At 42.2% G+C, this 27,083-nt stretch overlaps 1 protein-coding gene across 2 annotated transcripts in view; it reads left to right on the plus strand.

Moving 5' to 3' along the window:
- EIF2B3 (eukaryotic translation initiation factor 2B subunit gamma) overlaps positions 1-25,713 on the plus strand; it is a 138,230-nt gene extending 112,517 nt beyond the window's left edge. For both annotated transcript variants that reach the window (XM_077333936.1, XM_077333937.1), the window contains exons 11-12: positions 18,205-18,308; positions 25,509-25,713. In XM_077333936.1, the coding sequence (XP_077190051.1) occupies positions 18,205-18,308; positions 25,509-25,561 (157 nt within the window). In that variant the 3' untranslated portion in view covers positions 25,562-25,713. The remainder of the gene's footprint in view (positions 1-18,204; positions 18,309-25,508) is intronic.
- The last annotated feature ends 1,370 nt before the right edge of the window (positions 25,714-27,083 follow it).

Genomic DNA, 27,083 nt, shown 5'->3' on the forward strand with positions numbered 1-27,083 from the left:
GCTTTGCCTCAGTGAAGCATGAAAACGAAGGGTTAAAAACTTAATAAGCCAGATTTTTTTTGGGGGGGGGGCGTCTGATGTTCAGCTGCTTTTTAATATAAAAAATACACTGGGAAAAATCTTACCTCGTTTGTCACTTTATTGTTAAATATCATGATTAAATATCATGATAAGGTGGAAACAACATTATAGCATCTGAGTGGCAAGAAAAGTATCCCTCCCTAATATAGTGTTTGTTCATATTCCCAACCTTGTCAGGTTTAGACAATGGGCTGTTCAGCAGATTTTGTCTGCAAGGGGTTCCATAATTAGTTAGGAACTTTTCTTTCTGAATTGTCTTTGGGAGTTAATCTTATATTCCTGGTCATCTTTTGTTATTGTTGTTAACTATCTGCTCTCTATTGTTCTGTATATTTTGATTATTTTTATGTTTTAGCTGAATTTTGAATTTGAATGATTGTTTTAATATAGTCATCTGCTACTTTGAAAACATTTTTAAACCCTCTAGGTAGACGCCACTTTTCTCTCCATAGTGGACCCAAAGCTTCTTAATTTGTTTTCCTCTCCTCCTTTTTATCCTCACAACAGTCCTATGAGTTAGGCTGAGTGAGTTCAGTTAGGCTGGGTCTGGCCCAGCAAACTTTCGTGGCAGAGCAGAAATATGAATCAGAACCTCCCAGCTCATAGCCTTATATAACCACACTGGCTCTCGTATATAAATGCAGCAAATAAATTACTAGAAAGATCTCAATTGTAGCTATATAATATGATTAAAGATCATATATAAAGTGTTCAAATACAATATCAGTTAAATAGGATTGGGTTTCCTGGAAGTTTTGAAGTCACAAACTAAAAACATTACAATTTTTAACATATAAATGCACATGTACAGCAAACAAATCTGGGATAGTAATTTGTATATCATCAATGCATTGTTTAGTAGTATTTATGCATTGTTGTATTTACTACTAACTAGTACTCTTTAGAACTGTTTAGTAGTAACAGTTTACTATTTACTACTGTTCAATAGTATTCATTTATTATAAAATAAATACATAATAAAATATATAATTAAAACATATAAATATAATAAATAATAAAATAGTCATATGTTCAATCATGTTCTTTAAAGAGGATTTGGTTGCTATATACTATGGTGTGTAGTATCACTACAATCCTTTTATGTTTTAAAATCTTATCATTTAGAATATTCTGTCCAGTACTTATAAAATGGGCAAATAGCACTGATATTTAATTGAGAATTTACAGCCAAGTTTGCATACCACGGAGCTGGCTTTGCATGTCTTGTGGCATGCACATATGAGAAGCACCCTTACCAGATGACAAATTCAAAGTAGCAGTGGATGCCATCAGAGTAAAACTGATGTCATTTGCAGCAAGAACATGTTTGGCAGGTTCCTTGCTTTCATTGGATGCGTTAATCGGTTTTAATTTGAGCATATTACCAAATGCTGAAAGTGCTTAGTTGTATTCTCATAAGCAGTTGGTCTGCATTTGAATACAAATGCCTCTAGGCCTCATGATGGTTCCATTTGAATGGAGACATTAAAGGACAAATTGGACCAGCAAAGAGCACTCTGGATAAGTTTATGATAAGTGAAGACCTCAGCTGGCATATGCGTGTTAGAGTAAATTGCTCTGAAAACCTAGAATTGGATGACCACATCCAAGGGGGGATTTTGTGTTTTCAAACCAGCCTTGAGAGCCCAAGATGGATCACATTGTTGTACTGAAGACCAGCAGCCAACATTCTAATTCACTCAGAACCCCCTCTCCTTCCTGGCAGTAGATTGCGGATGAATTCCTCCTCCACCATCACCTGTCTCCACCTAAATTCATAAGGTGGTAGAAGTGGCAGCTGTTGCATTTCTGGGAATGGCAGTATAGTAATTAATTAATTAAAGGAAAAGCTTTTGCAAGCCCCTGCCATCCATATATCTCTCAAAGAAGGTGCCATGAACAAATTCACATCAGTGAAGAGACCAGCAAAAGCAGAGAAAAATGAGAAAAGGGGAAAGTAGAGACTAACTCTTTGTTGATACTTTGGAGACTAACAGTGTCATGCTTAATGACAGCACCTGTTTGTGTCTGTTTCATGCAGTTTTCTCCCACCTCTTTCTTGGCACAGAAATCTCATTAATGGAATCCCGCATGTGAGTAATGTCACTGAGGAGTTATTTCTGGTTCACTCTAGAGACGATATTGAAAGATAGCAATGGTTTTTCGGTGCCATCCATTTGTGTTACATCCTTCTAAGTCCACTGAAGACAATGAATTTAGAAGGGTATAACTCTGTTCAGTGGTGCTGTTAGCCTCCATTATATCAGCCAAGGGTTATTCTGCTTTCCATTCTATTTTTTTTCTTTCACTCTCTTGCTTGTCTTCTCACTGTACACTTTTTAAGATGGCACTTCTCCACTACAAGCACAATATTATTTATTTATTGACTGCCACTTCTGGGCCAAGCCAGCATGTGGCGGTTTACAGTAAAACCCCAATAAAACATCAGTAAATAATACAATTATTAAAAAAAAAATCCGTGGTAGCATAACCCCATTCTACTCCCTCCCAACTGACCAGTCCAGCGCAGGCCGGAGTAGCCCTCCCTCTACACATACCATCGGGCAACCTCAGGGGGCCACTTCCTGCCCTAGGTTTTCAGGCCCTCATATCTTCCACAGCCTGGCCTCAACCAAATGCCTGGTGGAAGAGCTCCATCTTGTAGGCCCTGTGGAACTGTGATAGCTCCATCAGGGCCCTCAGCTCTTCCGGGAGCTCATTTAACCAGGTCGTGGCCAGGACTGAAAAGAATGGTTGGATAAGGAAGCTAAGGTGGAAAAGCCTGGTTTTGAAAATTTTGAGTGCTTTGACTCATTTGGGAAGAATAAGGAGCAGCATTTATGCACAGCCTGGATGAGATATTTGAAATTAGTTGCCAGCAAAGCGGTATGGACTTGGACACTTTTTGTTAAGTCATATATCAGAAATCCATTGCTATGTAATGTGTTTTCTAATCTTATGTTCTAGTGTACCTGTGGATGGTGCAGATGCATTTACTATTGTTCAGGCTGCAAGCCTATGTGGGAGAGAGGGAGAGCACATGTGTCTAGTTAAACCCTACTGCTGCCTACCACATGTCTCCAATTTAATGCTCTGTTCTATGAGAATATATTCATGGAACAAAACAACCAGAAAGGCAAGAGGAACTGGCCACTAACTGCAGATTGATTGTGAAGTTTATGGGTTATTTCCTCAGTAGTGCCAAATCAGCACCTGATGTACATAGTTGTGAGTGATCTGAAGAAAGTTCTAATTAGGCCTACGGTGGTATTTGGGATTTATAGGCATATAGCACAGAAGCTTTCTACCACCCTCCACCTTGTTTAACATGTACAAGAGAGCAAGTCTGCTGCCAAGGCAATATTTGTGTGGCATCATAAAATATATTTTACAATGCAGCCCCTCATGAGAAGGAATGAGAAAATGAAGTTGTTTCCAACCTCATAGTTTGCAAAGCTGCAAATAATATGGTACTCATGTGATGATCAAACATTTTATATTGCGGTGGTCTGCTTTTTGTGCATAAATGTTCACATGAGTACTGCCCCCTCCCCCAGTGTTATTCCAGCATGTTCCTTGGGCGTCTAGCCCTGTGATGATCCTGTTCTCATACAGGCCACAGTAATGTAAGCTAGTTTAGTGTGATGTTAAATGGTAGCAGTAGGATGGCTTGCAGTTTGCCAAGCAGCATGGCTCAAAGAAAATGCTTAGTCTGTAGAGTGAAAGATGATATGCTGGAGGAGTCTACATTTAGAGGTAACTGTTAGGCTGCGTAATTCGTTGTGGAGGGAATCTGCCATTTAAAAAATACAGAAAATATTCTACATATAAAATTTAAACTCAAAACAGCTTTTCCCAAGGAAAGTCAAAAAACAACCGGCAAGAGGCTTGCTTTGGCATTGAGCCTGGCCAGTTATGCCTCTGGAGCTCCAGGATGAGCTCTGCACTGCATTACAGTAACAGAGAATGCTGCTCCTTGACACCTTGCGTGTCCTTCACCATTATGGATGATCCAAGTCAGCAGACCACCCAGAAATGTTGCATAATGGCTTATAAACTCGTGGGAATTCCTATTGGAATAGGCTATTTTTGTGTGTGACATTTTCTATTACTGAGCTCTGCCAAAACATCAGGTTACAGATTGACTAGTTGAGTAATTTGGATCAGTTACCCTCATCTTTCATTTATGTAAATAGTTTAATTGTTTCAATTTTTCTTGGCCCGTTTCAAATAGAGTTCAGCACCATCTGTGTAACAGAAACTGCCCAGGTCACTTTGACAGAGAGCCCATGCTGAGAGAATGGAGGGTGCAGCACTGTCTTGTTGATTCCCCTGGATCAATCAGTGGCTTTTGATACCACTAGTCATGATCTCCTAGGGTGGGAAGATAACTGGGCTCGGGTAGGGTTCAGAAAGTAGAATCATAGAATCATAGAGTCATAGAGTTGGAAGGGGCCATACAGGCCATCTAGTCCAACCCCCTGCTCAATGCAGGATCAGCCCTAAGCATCCTAAAGCATCCAAGAAAAGTGTGTATCCAACCTTTGCTTGAAGACTGCCAGTGAGGGGGAGCTCACCACCTCCTTAGGCAGCCTATTCCACTGCTGAACTATTCTGACTGTGAAAACGTTTTTCCTGATATCTAGCCTATATCGTTGTACTTGAAGTTTAAACCCATTACTGTGTGTCCTCTCCTCTGCAGCCAACAGAAACAGCATCCTGCCCTCCTCCAAGTGACAACCTTTCAAATACTTAAAGAGGGCTATCATGTCCCCTCTCAACCTCCTTTTCTCCAGGCTGAACATTCCCAAGTCCCTCAACCTATCTTCATAGGGCTTGGTCCCTTGGCCCCAGATCATCTTCGTCGCTCTCCTCTGTACCCTTTCAATTTTATCGATGTCCTTCTTGAAGTGAGGCCTCCAGAACTGCACACAGTACTCCAGGTGTGGTCTGACCAGTGCCGTATACAATGGGACTATAACATCTTGTGATTTTGATGTGATGCCCCTGTTGATACAGCCCAAAATGGCATTTGCCTTTTTACCGCTGCATCACACTGCCTGCTCATGTTTAGTTTATAATCCACAAGTACCCCAAGGTCTCGTTCACACACAGTGTTACCTAGAAGCGTATCCCCCATCCAGTAGGCATGCTTTTTTTCTGACCCAGATGCAGTATTTCTCAGAAACTTTAGTTCTGCCCCACAACAAAGGCCTTGTGAGATTCTCTAGGGCTGTACTTTATCACCCAATATATTTAACATCTGCATGAAACCATTGGCACGTTTCTTCAGAGATATGAAGTACCCTTGTTATACTGAACCCAGTTCTGTTTCTCCTTTTCATGTCAGTCAAATAGGGCAGTGGATGTGCCTGAAAGTAGTAATGAGCCGGATGAGAGTGAATGAACTGAAACTCAATTCAAATAAGACTGTGATGCTCTTAGTTAAGAGTCGTCAGTGCTGATTGTTCTGAGTGGAGTGGTAATCCTTCCTTAAGAGAGCAGATGTGCAATTAGGAAATGCATTATCTTTGAATGATATTTTGCTAACTTCAGCAGTCTGCTAAAAAGGGATCTATTAGACTTACTCTACAAAAGTAAGCATCTGGTTACATGCAACATAAGGTGTGCATATAAAATTCCTTTCCGTCACTTACAAGGATTGCAGATAATTTGTTCCAGGGTCACATACTTGGTTTATGATAGATATGTGGCTGAATTAAATTATACATAAGTATACAGGTCCATATATAGAGAACATAAGATGTATAGGTCCTTCATGGTGGCTAGCCATGGTGGCTAAAGGTAACTTCCACATAAGACCTGTGAATGCTAATGCTAGGAGACATAATTGAGGAAGGCCTTGGACTCTGTGCCCTGTTTGTTGGCCCTCTCTAGTTGGCCAACAACTAGTTGATCCCTGTGTGAAACATTGCTAGTTGATCCCTGTGTGAAACGTTGCTAGATTAGATGGACCACTAGTCTAATCTAGCAGGATTCTCATTTTGTTCTTATAAGTCTGTTATATTAGTGAATAAATTAACTAGGCATGCTTCATATGCATAAATGCAGTAGCGACAAGCAGACTCTTCAGATATCTGTGGCTTGGATTCTGCTTCAGTAGCAGCGTATGTAGCGTTTTTTCCCCGTATAAACTTTGTACATAAATGTTATCAAGTGGCAACTGACTTATGGTGACATCAGCTAAGGGCTTTCAAAGCAAGTGAGAAGCAGATGTGGTTTGCCATTGCCTTCCTCTGCAGAGTCTTTCTTGGTGGCCTTCCAGCCAAGTACCAGCCTTCCTTAGTTTCCAAGATCAGATGAGAATGGGCTATACCATCCCCCCCAATCTACAATGTGCTTATCAAAAACTCACAGGGAGCTTCAAAAGTCATAACTGAACAAGACTGTATAAATGCTCAAAACAACTCTCCAGTCAGTGCCCTTGTTAAAACAAAAGGGGGAAAAGGTAGTAGTAATAGTCGTTGTTGTTACAGTACCAAGAGCCTTCAAGTGGGCTGTCATTTGCCTGTAGTCAGATTCAGCCAGTTTCCTATCACATGCTTTCTGTAATCCTATCTGCATCTTTACCCACTGCTCCCCAATAAACTAGGAACTTGTAAGGTTTTGTTGTGGGGAGGTGGCTAAGGATCAATCCTATTAACAGATAACAATCTTGAGGTTCCAGAAATTGGTCCAGTCTTTGACAGGAGGACTACTTTTGGAAACCGATAAAACGTACAGAATCCTTTTACGCAATCCATCTGTTCAAAGGTTAACCGTTCCTCAGATTCATGCCAGTACAAGGTAGTCAGTAGTGACATCTGTCTTGCTACACTGGTTGTGCTGTCAGTGTATTTGTTGAACCCCATTATTGGCATGGCAGCCTTGAAGACTTGAGCCAAAAGATGTTGGGCTTTTATAGGGGACATCAATATCATCCCTGAGACAGGTCAGCCCCTAAAATGAAATGTATACAATTAATATAATTGAGAGACTATGCTGGTTGTCCTGATATCTGGTGCCAGCTGGACTGGGGTGGTTCAGCCATCCTCGTACTTTTAGATCTGTCAGTTGCATTTGATGCCGTCAACCACGAGCTGTTGGCCCACCGCCTCGCCAACACCAGGATTAGGGGGACCGCACTGAAATGGCTGGCCTCCTTTTTCCAGAGCCGAACACAGAGGGTTGCTGTGGGGGAGGAGTTGTCAGCCCCCTTCATTTTCCACAGGGGGCGATTCCCCACACTTTTCAACATCTGTATGCACCCTCTGGCCCAGCTGGTCTGGGACTTTGGACAAGGTTGTCACCAACATGTGGATGACACCCAACTCTACCTCCTAATGGACGGCCGGATATCCAGAATCTCCCCCGGAAACATTTGCCAGTTGTTTGGAAGCAGTGGCTGGATGGCTCAGGCAAAGTCATCTGAAACTCAGCCCCTCCAAGACAGAGGTCCTGTGGCTGGGCAGAAGGGGACAGGATCAGGCAGCATGCTTCCTATGCCTGGACGGTGTACAATTAACACCTGCACCGGCTGCCAGGAATTTGGGAGTGATCCTTGATGCCTCCCTTCTATGGAGGCTCAGATCACTAGAGCAGTCCAAACAGCATTTTTCCATCTGTGCTAAGCATAGCTACAAGTGCCTTACCTGTACTCCATGCAGTGGTCCCTTCCAGACTAGACTTCTGTAACTCACTGTACGCGGACCTACCCTTGGCTTTTTTGCCCTGGAAATTGCAACTGGTGCAAATTGCGGCTGTAATGGTCCTCACTAGGACGTCTTGGAGGGCTCACATCCAGCTAGTGCTGTGGCAGCTGCATTGGTTACCGGTTTGCTTCCGGATCAAGTTAAAGGTCTTAGTTTTGACCTTTAAGGCTATATGTGGCCTGGATCCTGCCTATCTGAGGACCGCTTATATGCCTATGCCCCCCGTAGGGCCCTTTGCTCTGCGGGTATGAATTTGCTGGTGGTCCCAGCCTCCTCAGGACATCCACCTGGCCTCAACCAGGGCCAGGGCTTTTTCAGCCCTGGCCTCAACCTGGTGGATTGAGCTCCTGGAAGAGCTAAGGGCCCTGACAGGACTAGCCAGGTTCTGCAGGGCCTGTAAGACAGAGCTCTTCCACCAGGCATATGGTTAAGGCTGGGAAGGGGGATGACCAGGATTAAGATAACTGTGTCCCATCCTATGTTGCCCTACGGCAAACCAGTGAATTCATATTGGTGTGACTCCTGTGAGGCCATGCCATCAGCCAGGCTGGAACAGCAGAGTTGGGTTTTTGGGCCAGTAGCGTTATACCGCCATCGGGATATTCCGCACATTATTGCTTTTGTAGTTTTGTGTATTTTGTATTGTGTATACAATACTGAATTGCATTTTAGGGATTTTAATTTTTTATGGGGATTTTGTGATTGTGTTTTTTATTGTAACCCGCTGCGAGGTGACATTGTTCTGATCAGCGGGGTATAAATAAATAAATGATATCTGCCATAATTTTCTATAGTGTACAATGGGTAGGAGGAAAGTCTTCGCCATGCACCCCTTTCTCTGACTGCTTCTTTTAGTTGGTTCATGGTCATCCCTGTATCAGCTTTGATCGTGTCGAGCCAGCGGATCCTTTGGTGACCATGTTCCTTTTGCCGCTGACCATGCTGAGCATTAATGATTTTTCTAGCGAGTTTGATCCCATGATGTGTCCATAGTACATGATCTTTAGCCGTAATATCTTCTCTTCTAATGACATAGTTGGCTTGCTCCTCTCTAAAACTATCTTGTTGGTAACTTTGGCTGTCCATGGTATTTGCAGCATTCGTCTCCAACACCATAATTCGAAAGCATCTATTCTCCTGTTTTCCTTGAAGTCCTACTGTATTCCTCAACGTGGTGAGGGGGTGAACTGTGGAGCTCCCAGCCCGGAGGCCAATTGCAGAAGCACGGGGAAGGAACTGGCAAGCCACCCCGTTTTTCTTGCCAAGAAAATTCTATGGAAAGCAAACAGATAATATGGTCTAAATGTAGTGATATATCTAAAGTCCCTTTCCGAACCATTCTTAGTATATCATTACTTTAACAGAAAATCCCTCCTGAACAACTGTATTTTGCATAGTGTCTAGAATGACAAAAGCATGAAACCCCTCCCAGCATCCTCAGGCAGGCCGTTTCACAAGGTGGAGTCACAAGAGAGAAAGCACTTGTGTAGGCAGTTGTCCTTGCCCATTTGCAAGGTGGTACTTCCAGAAAGCTCTGAACTGATGAGCAAAAACATTGTGGTGGAACATGTGCCCACATACTAGTCTCATCCAATACCATATGATGGCTAGCTATTGATTTGCTAATCATCAGCCAGGCATTTAAAAGAACCAACTAAAGGTATGGATCTGTTATGCCCTTCCAGGGTGGCTGCAGAGCAAGTATGTGTCTTTTATTTCTGGCTTGGTGAGTCTTAGGCCAGGGCTCTACTTGAGGACTTGACCTCAGTCATCTAAGCTCCTTTTCCTCCATGACCATTCATTATTTTAATTATTTTAATCACCAAGTCCTAAATAATCAGAGGGTAGCCAGAAATTATGGGCTGTGTTTTGGATTTCTGTGGACTGTTCCTTGTGTGCTGAACACTGCAGATTTTGATCTCCCTTTCATGTCACTCCCTGCTCTCCATAGTATGTTTGATTTCACTCATTTGTGTTTTCTGGGGCTAAGAAAGAATAGAATACCGCAATTCCTTGGCACTCTTGCTGCCTTAGGTGGTGGTGGCTTGGCTTTTTTTTTCTACTTAAGTATAGGGTTAACTTCCCTCGGCACACTTGATTTATAGACAGATAGCAAGCTTTGAAAGTCGGCAGTTCTGGCACTGTGTAAATCAGCCTCCCTTATTTATAGTTTCAACAGGAAAAGGAATTATTTCCCAATTCTTTACATTTCTTTCCGAAACAACCGACCACCCTGTCCTTTGGTTTAGAGCTGTGTAGCTTTACCACAAAATGGGGTGGGGGTAGGGGTGGAATGAGTCCTGGGATTGCTCTACTATAAAAACCTCCAGATTGTGTGTTCTTGGACATCGCCTTTAAACAGCTTCCTTTAAGCCCACACAAGAGATGGCCTATGTCTTTAGCTTCCTTCCCCCTCCCCTTTCAAACAATCTCTGACCTCTTAGAAAAATAAATAAAAGATAAAGCAAGGCCTGGAATGCTGCAAAATGAGTGTACATTTTACTCTGTTGTTTTCTGCTGGGATTAGTTGTTTACAATGGAGGCATGGGGGAGGGGAGGGGTGAGTGGCGGCTTTACTGAAATTAGTAGCATTTCAGAGTCATCTTGTTAGGTGGTCTGCACTTTAAAGACTTAAATCCTTGTAATCTACACTCCTCCCCCCATGCCTTCTTGGTCATCATTTTTCTCCTCCATGGTTCTCCCCCCTTTTTAAAAGTCAGTCTATCAAACCCTGTTTCTTCCTATTGCAACATGATATCTTAGCATCCTTACAGCTACCTTTATGTAAGTATCACAATGTAGGACTTGTAAAATCATTCTTTTCATAGCATGTAGCAGCACACTCACTCAGCTGTTGGACATTGTTCAGTTACAGACAAATTTAGGTGGAAATTCCAGTCATGAAATTCTTCCTCAATGTTTTTAATGCTACTTTTAAATTTTATTTACATTACTTATAGTCTGCCATTCTCACTAAGCTTTAAGGCAGGTTATAGAAGAAGAAAGAAGAAAGAAGAAGAAGAAGAAGAAGAAGAAGAAGAAGAGGAAGAAGAAGAAGAAGAAGAGGAAGAGGAAGAGGAAGAAGAGGAAGAAGAGTTGGTTCTTATATGCCGCTTTTCCCTACCCGAAGGAGGCTCTCCCCACAACAGACACCCTGTGGGGGTGGGTGAGGCTGAGAGAGCCCTGATCAGAACAGTTTTATCAGTGCCGTGGCGAGCCCAAGATCACCCAGCTGGTTGCATGTGGGGGAGCGCAGAATCGAACCTGGCATGCCAGATTAGAAGTCCGCACTCCTAACCACTACACCAAACTGGTGTGGATTACATACCATCAACAGTATATCCAATAAACAAAGCAATACGGTAGATTGCAGAAATCTGAAAATGGAGTTGAAACAATGCAGAAAGTGTTATCATGGCAGATTAAATTATGCAGAAATTACATAGTATGACCATTGTTATATTATGTAGTATACACAGTAATATAGTCCATAGTCCCTTCCCCTTTATCAAAGCACCTTCCTTAAGCATTTTGTTGCAGTACAGCCCTAACCCCTTTAAAAAAATCTCTCCTGAATAATTCAGTTTTACATCATTTTCAGAAACCTAGGAGGTGGGAGCCTTCCTTACCTCATCAAACAGGGCATTCTATAAGATAGGGGGCACAACGGAGAATACACCTGTGCAGGCAGTTACTGATCTTGCCCATTTTCAGGATGGCCCTGCTACAGTGAGCACATCTGTCTTGGTGGAGCAGGAGGCAGATGGTCCCGAGATATGAGGACCAAGGCCATGAATGGCTTTGCATGTGATAATCAATGCCTTGAATTGGACCCAGTCACTAATGGGCAGTCAGTGAAGTGATGCAACATGGGAGTAATATCTATGCTCCAACTAGCTCCTGATAATAATTGAACTGCAGTGTTCTGCACCAATTGGAGTTCCCAAGTTGACTTTAAGGGAGGCCTCTATAAAGTGCATTACAGTAGTCTAAATTCATGTGAGGTGTGGATCCGGGTGGCCAGGTCAACCCTGCCAAGGTAAGGGGCCATGTTGTAAAAAAGTGTTTTTTTGCATCCGCAGTAACTTGCTTCTGCAGCAGCAGTGCTGCAGCAGATCTTGCAAACGTTGAAGTCCTGTAAGTGTATGGCCGCAATTTTTTTATACACAATTTTTTTTCTTTTCTTTCTCTTATTTTCAACACTTATCTTCTCTTGTATTTATTCATCTCTCCTCCTTTTTCACTCCCTAACTTATTTTTGAGGTCTCAACTCTGTCTTATCCATCCTGGTGGGCGTCTTAGAATGTATCTATAATAGTAATATAGCAGAAGAGGGGAGTTAATATTTTCCCATGATGTATCAAAGTGGTCAAAGAATGCTTTCTACCATCCACCTTTTACATGCATTTTAATGGAATGTTAATCTGCTTTAGTGGTTATAAATGAGGAACAGAAGTTAGAATTTAGCTTCAATTGCAAAATAGGAGTGGGCAGCCGGGTACATTGAGTTAACCTGGGCCAGGATATTCTGGTTCCTTTCATTTTGGGCCCTGGAACTCCAACTATCATCCTGAAGCCAGTGGAAAATATTCATGTTTCCTAGTTTTGCAACAAATGAACAGATTGATGGATATGCAGATTTATTATTATTATTATTATTATTATTATTATTATTATTATTATTATTATTATTATTATTATTATTACTGATGTGTGGTAACAACCAACCATGTGGTTTATTTTGGATTTGGATAAAGGTCATATGGAGGGAAGTGAAATCTTTGCCCATGGGGGCTCTCAGCAGCCCTACCCACACTGGAGGTAGCTGTTCTCCACTGCCTACTCTGTGAGTCCAGTCCACAAGGAATGATTTAAATTAGTCCAAGGCACACACTCCAAAACTTATTTCTGCCCCAAACATCTCAACAGGATGTCATGATCTCTGAATCAAAGGCTGTGGGTAAATCCAGTAGGAGCAACAAAGAAGTGCAGCCTTTGTCTGCGTTCAGACAGAGGTCATCAGCTGAAGCCACCAGGGCCATCTCTGTACCATACTCTGGTCTCAAACCAGACTGAAAAGTCCAGAATACATCAATTATCCAAGAAGACCTAGGGATTGTTGTTATTGTTGTTGTTGTTCGATTGATAAACTGCTCCCCCCCCCCAGATGGGCTTGAATCACTATTGTTGCTCAATAACTTTTCTCATGATCAGCAGATTAGAGACCAGGTAATAATTAGCTAGATTTTTCTATAGTGGTAGGTTTTTAGTATTAGATAGATAACCACCTCTTTAAGTGGCTGAGCTAGTGACTAGTTTATGATGGACATCAAAGGTTCATTATTGTGGTTCTTACATGACTTTTAACAGCTAGGATTGGCAATGATCTATTACACAAGGATCCTGTCAACTTCCATCACTGTAAGTGAGTCAAAATCGTCCATAAGCAGAACAGATGAAATATTATGCATTTCTTCTGCCTGGTCTGTATTATAGGCAGCATGCAGATCAGAGTACATTTATTTTATCAGCAAAATAAGTTTTCAGCATATCACATCTAATTGTTCCTGAGACAATAAAAGCTCACCTGTAAGAGTCAATAGATGTCAGGATATCTTAATGAATTGGGCTGGTTATGAGCTAGCTGATGCAGTGATTGCAAAGAAATGAAATTTCTTTTCCACTGTCCTCACCACTTCATAGGTCTTCCAGTGGCCCGTATAACACATTTTGTCAGACCTGGTACAAGTTTTTTGCATCTTTCTGGATATCTTCCAACCCTTTTAAGGTCACTGAGCTCATTGGTAAACTACAAGGCTGGATTCTATCCATAGGCAGGAGAGGTCAGCATCCTGCTCATCAAGTTGGAAGCAAGTACCAGGTTCCAACAGGTCTCTGAGCAAAGGTTGTAGTATTTCAGTCCAAAGTCATAGACCAAGGTCAAGTAGCAAAGTTCCAAGAGCTTAAATAAGGCAGGTAAGTGCAGGGTTGATCCCACACTGGCTTATACAGAGAGTTTCCATACAGGTCTTGCTGAGTTTCATGTTAGGCTTCTCCTCACAAGCTGAGTCAGCTCCTCTACTCATGAGAAGTACTGTGGCCCATATCCTTTGGTGACTTCTGTCCCTTCTAGCATTTCTTTATCAAAGGGGAGCCCTTAAACTGCCAGGCATGAACTTCTGCACCTGGTCCGTGTTCTAGCCCATCACTTCCTTTGCTTGCAGGGTGCTTTGGGAGATTGTGGTTGTTGTTATTATTATTATTATTTCCCGCCACAAGCCATTTGGGAGTTACGATGTCTTAAAAACCTCATTAAAACTCCTATTAAAAGACTTAAAACCATCACGACATAGCGGAGCAAAAAATCCTCTTTCTACCCATCATGGGCTGGTCCATGTTGGGGCTTCCAGGTCTGTAGGTCCTGCTTACTCAGGGGCAATGTCAGTGTGGTCTCAAGAGTTCTTTCACAGAGACACTGGAAAGTCTGTTTAACTGGAACAGTCTACCAAGGCGAGGCTTGGGGCAGGTTGTCCTCTTCCTCCAAGGACTCCTCTTCCCATTCTAACCCAGGGTGAATCTTGTCAATAGCTTCAAGGAGCTTAACATTCAAAGCTCTCCCTACACTAACAGAGAATGTGTTCGGAATCTTAAAACTGAATTACACATGGCAGTAATTCAATCTATATGTAACCAGGGTATATATCACAGTGTTCAGATCTTTTCTATCTAGAAAAGGCCAAAGTTAGTAAAAATCACTTTGGCACAGCTGCCACTTACTTATTCAGCAACCGGCCAGGGTTCCAAATGTACCCCAGACAACAAAACATTGGGCAGGAAGGCAGAATTACTGAGGGAGTGCAAAAGGAAACAAAAAAGTCTTCACCCACTGGCAGAAGAAAGAAATATAAAAGCTACCTGTTCCTTCAAGGGGAATGTAACCGTCTCCAGAACAGGTGACACCTAAAATCCTGAGTCAAACCTTCTGCTCACCACAAATAACACTTCTGTCTTGTCCGAACTAAATTATGGCCATTTCCATATTCTTAACATTTTGTAAATTTCCAATAAGATGTGCTCAACAAAATTTAAGATTCAGAGATAATCCCTTTAATAGTGCTTGAAAATATCCAAGTGTTTATCATTTCTGAACAATAATTAAAAAAATAATAATGATTCGATTTAGAAACCTTTCTCTCCAGTACACACACTTTACTGCTATAAAGGATTAATCAAATGCAATAGTTGTGGTTGTTATAGGGGAGCAAGACTGAAAACAGAAAAACAGGCTACCATGAAATGTGATGAAAAGAAAATACGCCTCCTTGTAGAACTTTGCACTGGATTGTGGGGTGGAGGTAGAGCTTGAAATTAAATAAACACAAAATTCTTCTGTTGGCAGCCTTTATGGTTTGATTTTTAAAATGCACACACAAAAAGCATTTGTAAGTAATTTCCAAATGGCTGTATTACATCTGTCAGTGAATGGAAGGAACACCCACAAAATATGTTTTAGCTCTTCAAATATTTTTCCACTCCTGTGGTAAAAGCTAGCCCAACTGTTCTATTGTGTGGCAGGAGACATTGTGAGAGCTTAGAATTGTCCACATGAGTTTGAAATCCTGAATATATAGACTGGATTCTAAAACATTACCAGACTTGGTATGCTTTTGTCACCCCATAGCCAGAGAATACATTTCCCTATTTTGCTGACATCTGGCATCCCAAATGACACCGAGTCTTTTAACCTAACAATAATGTTTAAACAGAATTTCTTATCCAAATAAAACTAACAGGAAGAGTATCATAATACCACCTGTATTATGACTAATTTTAAAAATCTTAAAATGATGAGCTAGCTTTCAAGATTCACAATTTTTTTCCTTAAATTCCAGGGGGGGGGGGATATTGTATGGAATCCCTTTACACGCAAATTATGTTGTGTACAGAGAAGCAATAACCACTGTCCCTTTTGAAATATAAAAGCCTTAGTAAGTATATTCTAAATTCCAGTGTTAATCTGCTGCAGCAAAAATAAGCAAGAGTATAGTTGTGCCTTAAAGACAAATAAGATTTTATTTCGGCATAAGCTTTCATGGTCTTAGAGCCCACATGCTAACCAAGTGGAAGCTAGTTTAGAGGCTTGCAGCAAGCCATCCGCCAGCCTGATAGAAAGCACTGGTTCTTTCTACCCATGACATTTGTGCTGAAGTCAGTGCTAGCCAAGCTGCTGAGAACCTTTTGGGAGAAGTGCCCTGCAGAGCATGGGCAGATATTGTTTCCAGTGCCCTGGCCTAATAAAGCAGGTAGGAATAGCTTTTGAGTATCACTACTCTGTGCCTGAGGAAGGAGCAAAAACATGTGGGGTTCCTTGTGGGTCCTAGCAGCCATTTCTTTTTTTTTATCCTGCCGTCTAAGGGAGGGTGGTTAGTCTTTATGCTATCTTTGCTATGCATTAAATGGAGCTGTTGAAAAGGAAGCAGCTGTGACAGTGCAGCAGGAATAGGGAGCAAAGGGCCAGAGCTGTCTATACAGCCTTTCCCCATTAACATCTCAATAAGAGGCCTTGCCAAGGCAACCTGAGCTAGATGACTCCATCATATATAACCCTGCCGCTTTCCTGTGTTAGAGGGGGAGGCAGTTGGGCAAGGAGAGGCTTGCCTGTTCAAAATGTCTCCTTTTTCATCATATAGACCTGCTCCTCTACAAACCCTATGTTGTTTTAGAGAGGGAGTTAAATTCTTTTTAACAAGAGGATTGTCAACTCAGCTTTGACTGCAGAAGCTCTGCTTCTGATTGTGTGACTGAGATGGGAGTCTGTCTCCTTAGCAACCCAGGACATTATTATTGTATCCCTGCGAATTTTCATTAAGTCCAGTCAGGGTCTCTCTTGCTAGTTGAATTCCTCTGTATGCCATTGGCTCAGCAGTGGAATAATGACTGTGGCAACCAATAGGGGGAAGACTTTCCCAGGAGCTGCATCTACCCTGTGTAAGCTTTAAAAATAGATGGAAAAATCTAGAGCTCCTAAATGTCCCAGTTTAGAGAAGTAAAATTAAAAACCTTTGGGTTCACTTATTCAGATTATACTGGCTAATTCTACAGTCAGAAACCACAAATATGTCCTATATTTGCAACATTTTAAAAAGCCAAATTTATCTTAGTTGCAAAATTTGGAATTGTGGGATTTTATGCCAAAAACTAGAATGAAGGAAAGAAATACAGCACTGTGTCTCAGTGAAGAGAAAAGGCTGGGTGCTCAGAAATCCCAGCACCTGGGAGCCATGTGTGAAATACCCTTTTGCCTCTATAGTTATTCATTTATTTACATTATTTATAGTCCACCTTTCTCACTTGAGGCAGATTTAAGGTGGATTACACAAATGGAACCTTTAGCATTAGGATTTTAGACATCTGCAACCAACAGAAAGAACCAAAGACAGCATAACTATTAACATAACACATTAAGTAGCACAAAAATTGCACAGTAGTATCCTACTTAAAATAAGCTGTACAACGCAGTATAAACTAATAATTTATCCAAGAAAGTTTATGAACAATTTTGTACAGTGCAGCTCTATTACCTGTGAGGAAAAACCCTCTTGAATAATTCAGTTTTGCATAGTTTGCAGAAAGCCAGGAAAGTGGGAGCTTTCCTGACCTCCTCAGAGAGGCCATTCCATCAGCTGGGAGCCACAACGGAGAAAGCACATTTCTGGGCAGTTGCAGAGTTTGCCCAGTTGTGGGTTGGCACCCAAAGAAGCTCCCACTGACGTGAGTGAAGTTGGCATAGCCACACATTGGAGGAGAGACAGCGCCACAAATAAGACAGGCCAAAGCCATTAAAAGCCTTGTATACGATATCCACCTGGAGAACTATGTGCTACCCTTTCTCTGTATTGGCTATGTCCTTGTTATTCTAGAAAGCACAGTGTACAAGGTTGCGTCCATTGGGAATCTATGAACCAGAGAGCATTCCAGGCTTTATTCCCATGGCTTTTGTTGGTTTAACATTGCAGGGTATTTGTGTGCACATGAATACAAAGACATGTAATATTTACCCTAATTTTAAAAAACAGGGGGGGGGAGCTATGCAAATAGAAAAGTATCTTGGATATGAAAGGTGGCAATTGTCTTTGTCCTTTTGTGTGCATCCTTTGTGACATCTGACAGTAGAACTGTCATAGCAACTAAGCACGAAAGTTGGGAAACGAGGAGGTTCGGATTCAGAGAAAAGCAGGTTTTATATTGTAGGTCCTCCCCATGCAGAAACACACATCATACAGTTCAACGCATATCAGCGTTTAACCTGATATCCTTGACTGTTATGGTCCTGGTTGGTTTGAGTAGCTGCTACTGTGCTTGATCTAATTTCCAGTTGCATTTTAAATTCCCACATATGTTTATATTACAGGTGTATTCTACAGAATTGTGTCGTGTGCCAAAATGCAGTGATAGAGAAAGGAGCTGACATCAAGGACTGTCTGATTGGAAACAGCCAGCACCTGGAACCCAAATGTAAGCGAAGTGAATGTTTGTTTTACCCAGCTGGTGGTAGTCCAAAAGCCTGGTATTCCTAACCCGATATCTGTTCCAGAATTTCATTTACCCATTCTCAAATATATGCAAGTGAACTCAAGAGAAGATATGTGGATTTAATTGGTCAGAGTGGTTGTAAAAGTATCTTTTTGAAATAAGGATGGTATACAGATGAATCTTTCTCTAAGTGAAGACAGCACCAAAGCTTCCATTGGCTGTTGTGGAGAGGTAACATTGAACAGATATAGCAAGGAGCTGTCAGTTAACTGTGGCTATCATCACACACCCCAAACCATCACTGGTCTAGTCAGAGCAAATATGGTTGGTGGAATGCATATTGATCAGATGTGCAGCATAGCAGTGGGTGTGGTGGAGAGTCATTTACATAGAATGTCCACCACATGTTGCCCTGTCAGGTTTCGGGCTATTTAAGTTACATTTTATATTGTTCTTTGCCCAGGGATCAGTGTGACATATATGCCCACCCTTCTTTATTGCCACAACAACCCTGTGAAGTTGATTAGGGTATGGATACTGACCTAATCACCCACTGAGCTTCATGGCTTGAGTGGGTATTTGAACCTGGATCTCCTTGTTCCTAGAATGGGATCTTGAATTGGCATCAGTATGGGACCAATTTCAGCTATGTGAAAGTATCTGCTGCCATTTAGGCACATATGCATGTTTATCAAAAGCTTGTCTTCTGGACACAGGCAGCTTGAAGAATTGTACAATGCAGCCCAGAGCCTCTGAGGTCTTTGAAAGTGTTGCTATAAGAGACTACCAGAGTAACATGCTGCTTTCTGCCTGGAATCAGGAAAAATACAGTGATACCAAGGTGAAGCAGCACAGAGGTATGAAGTAAAAAACAGCCCCCATCAACCTCATTGGGAGTATGAGGGCTGGGCTGTAGAGAGAAATTTATTCTACAGATTAATCAGAACAGAAGAACCCAATCTTAACAACAGACAGACTGACTGACAATTTGCTCTCAACCCAGATCTTCATGATTAATATCTGTTAAGGAGGTTTCATGGTTTGTTGTTTTGAGTGCTGTTTTTGTAAGCATTGTATTAAGTTGTTTGTTTTGTGGAGAGAATGGCTGGCTTGTGCTCTTTTTTCCTCCCTCTTTCAAGCTCTGTGATTTTTAGGTCTTACCTGTATCCCTGTATACAATGGACAGGCTAGCAAGCTTCAGATATACAGTTTATATCTCTAATTGCACAAGTACTTATATTTTTTCTTTTAGTTTGGGTATGAATCATGATAGTGAATGAGCACTCTGCAGACTCTCCGGTTATTAGTATTTCTTCATTATTTCATTCATGTTTTTATCTAATTCTATCCCCTCAAAATTTGGGGTGGGTAACTTTTAAAAATAAATAATTAGTCTTCTCAGATTAAAAGAATATCATGCCCATCTCTTGCTGCAGCATGTTTGGGGGGGGTGGGGGCACCAGCATGGAGAGCAGACCCCAAGAATGTGTCTTGCTGTTCTTTAACTCCTGATATTTTAATATTTCTACTTCACTCAGATCAGAAAGGATCTCACGAGCAATCTAATTTTACCAAGTCTGCTCACACTGACCAGTACTTAAATTTAACATACCCAAACAAACCTGCACATAAACTTAATATGGCTCTGCTAATGTACCATGACCTGCAGATGTTCTAAATAGCATTCATAAGCAGTTCCTCATAGTCTCCTGATGCTTAACCATAGAGTCTTTCTGCAAATTCAACTCATTCTAACAGTCTAACTTTTTCATATTACAAATTCTAACTCAGATTCATTCTAAACTTTACAATTCTTCTTGATAGTGCTGCAACAGTTTGAGAGGATTGTCTTGGGCCCAGTTACTCTGAACTAGGGATTTAGATGTACCTTTCATTTGCTAATAGTCTTAGACACAAAGGAACTAGACCAGTGGTCCCAACCCCCGGGCTGTAGCCCGGTGCCAGGCCGCGAAGGCCTCGGCGCTGGGCTGCGGCTCCCTCTTCCCGCCCCCCCACAACGAGAAGCTCGCCAGGCTGCGAGCAAATCGGCCGCCAAAGCAGCCGATCAGCTTGCGGCCTGGCAAGCCTCTTGCTTTGGGAGGGGGCGGGAAGAAAAGCTTGCCGGGCCCCAAGCTAATCGGCCGCTTCGGCGGCCGATTTCCTTGCGGCCTGGAGGGGCGGGGAGAGGGAGTACTGGCCGCCGGCATGCCGGGGTCCCAGGTCACCCTCTCCCCACACCCCGGCACAGCGGTCTGCAGCCTAACAAAGATTGCGGACCACTGAACTAGACCTTTCAAGACATGCAAATTATAGCTTCCCATTGCCCATTTTGGCATGTACTATTATTTATGGATGTGGAAGTATTTGTGACAGTCAGCTTATTAGATGATATTGAATAATCCTGAATGTTCTGATTTCCTTGGCCTATAAAATGTGTAACCTACGTCGCTGATTTGCCACAACCCAGAGTTGGCAGTGGCCTCATGGTCCAATTTTACTTTCTCCTGAGGAAGCCAGAGGTTTTAATTCAAAGATTCTAATATGTCTCTTAGCTCTTCTGTACTAAAAATCATAGTTTGTAAAGAGGCAAAGAGACCAGATTCTGAATACAGAGTTCTATCCTGGACTTGAATTTACCACCACAACAAATGGCATTTTTGTAGCCTGATGTTTTTTGTAAATCATTTGTGAGTCAGAGAACCTGTTGTTAATTTTCCACATCATCACGTGATATTTGTGTAACAGCAACTATGCATATGGAAGACTAGGAAGTTTAACTCTTAGGAGCTGGCAAGAGGGCTTTGTACCTGCCTCTAGCAGGGGCATTTGTACCTGTATGGCCCTGCAGCAATGTAAGGAAAACTTACTATACAAGAGTTTGCATTCTTATTAGTCACCTAGACTGACTTCATCCTCATCCTCCTCCTCCCTTAGAAGTAGGCCCAGGAGTCCTTGAAATCTGCCTCTCACATATGAGAATATTAACAGTTAGAACATAACTCTTTCCATCCTCCCAGGACTTAGGGCCAAAACAGAGGTGACACTGAGAGATCCATATCTGGCTCTTCCCAGCATTTAAGAAGAAGGTTAAATAGCTGTCCTTTGAACCCCAAGGTCAGGGCCATATCACCAGGAGGGAACTGACACAAGGGATTTAACCCTTTTACCCATGCAATTACCAATCTCAACTGCCACAGTCTCCCCCCTTCATTATTAGCCTGTTCTCTCCAGGACAAAAAGGGAGTTGGATCTGATAAGCAAAGAGTATAAGGATAGAAAGATTAAACTGAGGGTTCCACACTGTATGCCTTTTGAAAGCCCTGGGACTAAATCAGAGTTTTCCTAATATCATATCTCTTTGGGCCATTAATTGAGGGACATTGGCATATTGTGACCAGCCAGAATTTATAGTTCCAGAAAGGTAATAATATATTACAGCAAAAAACAAACTCACTTCTTCCAGGGCTTGAGGCAGTTCTTCAGAAACAGATGGGCATATTTTATAGATGAAGAAAGTGGTAAACAGAAAGCTCAAAAGGCCATGAAACGCAAGACTTAACAGTGTGGCATATGCCATTCAAATGTTCTTGATTCTAGTTTCCAAAAATACAATGAAATATCTGGATGAATTCTCATTGTGTAGTTTTTATACTGCATTCTCCCTTTGAAGTTCATTTAGTTGAAAAATAAGTCAACAACTGTGTGTCCTGGAAAACTGAATCCCCTCCATGGTTTCTGCTTTTTACCTTTTAATGTCAGATGTGTTTCCATTTATTCTTTTGCATGGACATTGACCTGTTTGTCTTGGGTAGAAAGCAGAAGGGCAATGCTGACAGACAAGCAATGAGCCCTGATGGAGCCCTGATGGAGTGGCTGATAGTCCTGATCTCTAACATTTCCCCTGAGTAGATACAGACACCCGCCATTTGCTCATCCTCTTGTTTTGAACCTGCACTGATTTTTAATAAGGCATCTGTGATAGCCAAGGATGGTTTTTACCAACTTAATTTGTTGCCTGGGCTCTTGCCCTTCTTAAACACAGGATACTTTGCTTGTACAGAGGGGACCCAAGTCAAACTACTGGACCTGACTACTATAATGACATTTACTATAAAGGCAAAAGTAATCATCTTTACAGAACACAGAGGGTGAAGGGGAAAGAAAAAACCGTTCTATTTCACCAGCATATTCCACTGATAATGCACAGGACAATCCAACCTTAAAACAAGTAAGACTGTTTCCACAGTCGTGAAAAATGCCACTCTGGTCTTCCTAAAGCCCTACAGAATAACAGACCTTTTACACAAAAATCCAGCTCTTAAGGAGCAGATCCAAATGTAATCTCTGTTTGCCCCATGGTTCGAGAATCTTCAGAAATCTTCAATTTCTCCCTCTCCCTTTGGAAGGCCATTCGCGGTTATCCAATGATGAAGCTTGGGACTGAGTCTGCTTCCTCCTCTATTCCTGCATCCAGTGTTGTCTTAAATTCATATCATTTCCCCCCTACTACCTGCCTCCCTCCTGCTTTCCCCCATCTCCTCTCCTTTTATTTTTTTCATATTTTGAGCATGATCGCATTACAATGTGAATTTGCAATAACAATAGTATCCACTTCCTGGGAACACTCCAGAAAGTTGGCCTAAATAGTTTGTTTTATTTTTCTGCTAATTTTTCTCAGCAATTAATATGAGAAAGTTTCTTCATGAGATCACCTGCGTTTGTAGTTGCAAGGCTGTCAAGAAATAGAACTACACATTCCTCCTCTGCCTCCCCCTCTAAACACTTTCATGATTTAAGGCACAACGGGACACTTTGTAACTTTCATGCTGATACACATTTGTGTAATGCCAGCCAACATGCTGGCTTGGGTGATTCGAGTGCCACAGGAATCGAGGGATGAGGGTGGCTGTGATAAGTCAGTCTTGCCTCATGCTGGAAGGGAACAAAAAGCAATCACAACACAAAGTTACACTTCAAGCATGGGGGCTCACAACCTGTGCAAGTCAACATGCTAAATTGCTGCGGCTGACATTTTTAATTCTGCTATGGTGTGACTGCATTATTAAAATGTGCTACTGCCCCCCCCCAAAAAAAGAGGGGGGCATAATGGGGCCACCCACTCTCCCGGCAAAAATGCAAAACACATGCCATGATTGGAGTCCTGACCAGTGATGGGAGATGATCACAGACACAGAATGCCAGGCACAAATTCGAAGTCTACATTTAGAATCGGATTCAGTGAAAACACCCTGGCAAATTTTAACCAGCACCCAAAGGCTGCTCTTGCCAACACATGAAACTTCATCTCTAAGTGGAGAATTGCATTCTGGGAGCTGCACTATACAGTTCTGTCCCAGGGCCATCCTGTAACTGTCTAAATAAAGCCTGGGAGGAATAGAACAAGTATTCACTAGAAGATCCCACTCATCCTCCCAACATAAACAAGCCAGCCCCACCACCTGTTTCCCCTCTCTCTCACCACATGGATCTTCCAGAGCTATCCTGCCTCCTGACCTCTTGCTGCAGCTGCTCCCTGAGTACTGAAACCTTGGTGGGCATCCCGTCCATTCCAGCTCACATCCATTAAGCCCGTTTGGGGGAGAAGGGTTGCTCTTTCTCTCCTAGGGAAGCACCAGCCAGAGCCACCCACAGTGTGTGTTTGTGTATACATTTCTTGCAATCTCATTTCCACCCTCCCTTTCCTTGTTCCCTTTAAAAAAATATTATTATTATTATTATTATTTAAACTATCTCCAGCTTTTAAAGAGTGCAAATGCACAGCACAGTCTTTCATCATTGGTATATAATAGAGCAGTAATTCTGTGCCAGAGACTGTTTTCTATTTTATTTTAAAGGGTTTATAAAACAGTGTATGTAATTGAATAAGTAAACCGGATGTTTTCTGGAGACCCTTAGGGCTGAAACTTCGTGGTGGTCCTGAGGTTTCACCATAACCCCTTGTCTCCTGGCCTTCCTCCTCCTCCTCCTCCTCCTCCTCCTCTCCAGTTCAGCCCTGCCACCACTACTAGCAATCTGTCTGAAGCTAATTGAGCAAACAACAACGAGATGCTTTCATATTCCTCCCGAAGGCAGGGCTCTCAAAGAGAAAGACTGCCAGCAAACATCTGCTGTCAGGTGGAGGAAAAGACTTTGTCATTCATGCCCATACTACTGTGGAGGGTTGGTTTGGTTGGGGGGGGGATTGGTTTTTTTTTAAGGGGGGTTGCTGCAGCAGAGTCATCTCTGTGCCTGCATTTGTTCAATTGACAATTTATTTGTCACAGAAGCTCAGTAGCCTGCTAGGTCCCAAGCTTTCTGCCAAGCTCTCTCAGCCTGTGTTTTCCAAGGAGCTTGCTGCTTGTAGCATCCATCAGTTCCCACCAGAAATTCCTGTGTAACAAGTAACACCATTCTCCGAGCCATTCAAGATGGAGCACCCAGAACAAATGGGCCAGGCACTGCTCCCTCACCAAGTGCTAATCAGAAATTTTGATGTGCGCTCTGGATCTGCTTGGCACAGATGCTTGTAGTCAGAAACAATTGTGCCAAGTGGAGTCCAAATTCTGGGACCCTTTTGAAAAGTACCTTCTTTAATCCCTCTCTTTTCTTTGTGGGTTGAATGCATCTGTAACCCTGCCAATGGCAAATAAAAGACAGCCTGGTAAGACATTTCTGGGGAGGTGGAGAATTTGCAAAAGCCTATCTGGATACTGAAAAAAGGGGTAAAGCCCAGTGAAAAGAACTGCCTCTCGACCTGGGACTGAAGTCTCCTAGATAGCCCTTTATTTCTGGTAAATCTGAGCATAGTTCAGAAGATGGCTAACACAGAAGTCTCAGCTCCTTGCCAACAGGGAGTTGAAGAGGGGGAGGCAGGCTGAGCTCTGCTCTCGTTTCCACAGGACTACCTTTCTTTGGTCCTGTGAGGTTCCACGGTAGTGCCGTTGTATGCGCCTGTTAGCCACAGCTGCTGGTTCCTCTGTGCCATTGTTTAGTGGCAGTGACATAGGTTTGTAAACAGTTACATTAGCATCACTTTCGGCTGTTTGATCAGTTGTCTCTGGGGGAATAAACAGGTTTGTTGTAGCACAGCAATCTATTCCCACCCCCATGTCCTATCCTACATATAATTTGAAAAGGCATTGGTTGTAACTCACAACTTCTGTTCCCTTTTCTCTCTTGCAGCTAAACACCTTAATGAGATTATTATGGGTACCGAACAGCTGATGGAAATCTGAGTTTGGTGGATTTGGGGGTTGATATTCTAGCCATGTGAGGTACAGCACAACTAGATATTCTTCTTCATGAGCTCTTTCCTGGCAGCATTTACACCGGTGCCCTATCCTGCCTCAGTTTTCCACTTACACCTCAATAAAGAAATGTTTACAGAGATGTCTTTCTGTCTTTTCTGTTTGGCTCTTCTTGGATTCCTCCCCTCATTGACATGCGTGCTGCTTTGCAGAGGGTGATACTGGTTCCTGCAAATTCAGTGAATGCACTGAGTTGCCAGCCAAACTAACAGCAGGGACCACACAGATTGTGTTCAGTCAAAAGAACAGCTTAGCTGATCTCACTGTGATGAAAGTGCCAGCTTTCTGGTTCCAGTACTGTTGAAAAGTACACGATACTACAAGATAGTTCAGACTAAGGCTAACTACAAGATGTTACAAAACTATCACATGACAGTTGGAGAAAATGTTGAAATGGCACACTTGGTTCAAGGGGATCCATGTTTAAAAAATAACAAAAAATCCACTTTTATTCTGAATTAGCTGCTCTTCCCACACAAGGATATCCCCAAATCTGTGCCTGTAGTCTCTGAAAACAGCACAGTGTGAAGCAATCCCAACTAAGCAAGCAGAGAGGGAAGGAGGGAAAATTCTATAGAAAATGTGCCTAGATAGATATTTATCATTGCCACCTCCTCCCCCATAAGTGCACAAGGACACTTTGTTTGGGGGGGGAGGTCCTAAAGCTTGTTCCCTAAACTAGTCCCAAGGCAGCATCTATTAATTACTAATATTGATGGAAAGCCAAAGAGCTTCCAGATCTCACATTGCTCTTCAGCATTAGAGGCACATGCTTGCAGATATGTAGATGTATTTCAAAAGATAATAAGTTGCTGCAGAAGATCCATAGACCAAAAGTGGTTCAATCCATTAACAAATGGATTGAATCATTCACTGTTGTTCAGTCCAACTTGTTTGGACAGATATTCATACAAAGAGAGGGCACTCAACGCACCACATCTTATCATTTATCAGCTAGATATCAGGAGGGAAATTTTCATAGAGTAGTTCAACAATGTAACCAACTGCCTAAGAAGGTGCTGAGCTCCCCCTCACTGGCAGTCTTCAAGCAGCAACTGGACAGTTACTTATCCTGGACCCTTTAGGCTGGTCCTGCATTGAACAGAGGGTTGGACTAGATGACCTGTATGGCCCCTTGCAACTCTATGATTCTGTGATTCTATCTGTCTCTTGATCTCCAGTTGCTGTTTTTGGTTAGTAATATAAGCTGAAAATTTGGCTACATTTTGGTGTTCTGTTTCAAGGTGTTCCCACCACCACCTGTTTTGGGGACAGAATATGGCTGAATGGATGTAATTCACTACATTTAATATTTATTAAAGAACAAGTTTAAAACCTTGTGTCAACAGTTTCAGGAGCAGGAAGCTCACAAGTGCATATATAGGAGATGCACAACATTTAATTGAGCAGTTAAATGTAAAATGAAAAAGCTGAAAGGGAGTTTCTGCTA

Source organism: Paroedura picta, chromosome 4, assembly GCF_049243985.1.
Source record: "Paroedura picta isolate Pp20150507F chromosome 4, Ppicta_v3.0, whole genome shotgun sequence".
NCBI classification, from domain to species: domain Eukaryota; kingdom Metazoa; phylum Chordata; class Lepidosauria; order Squamata; family Gekkonidae; genus Paroedura; species Paroedura picta.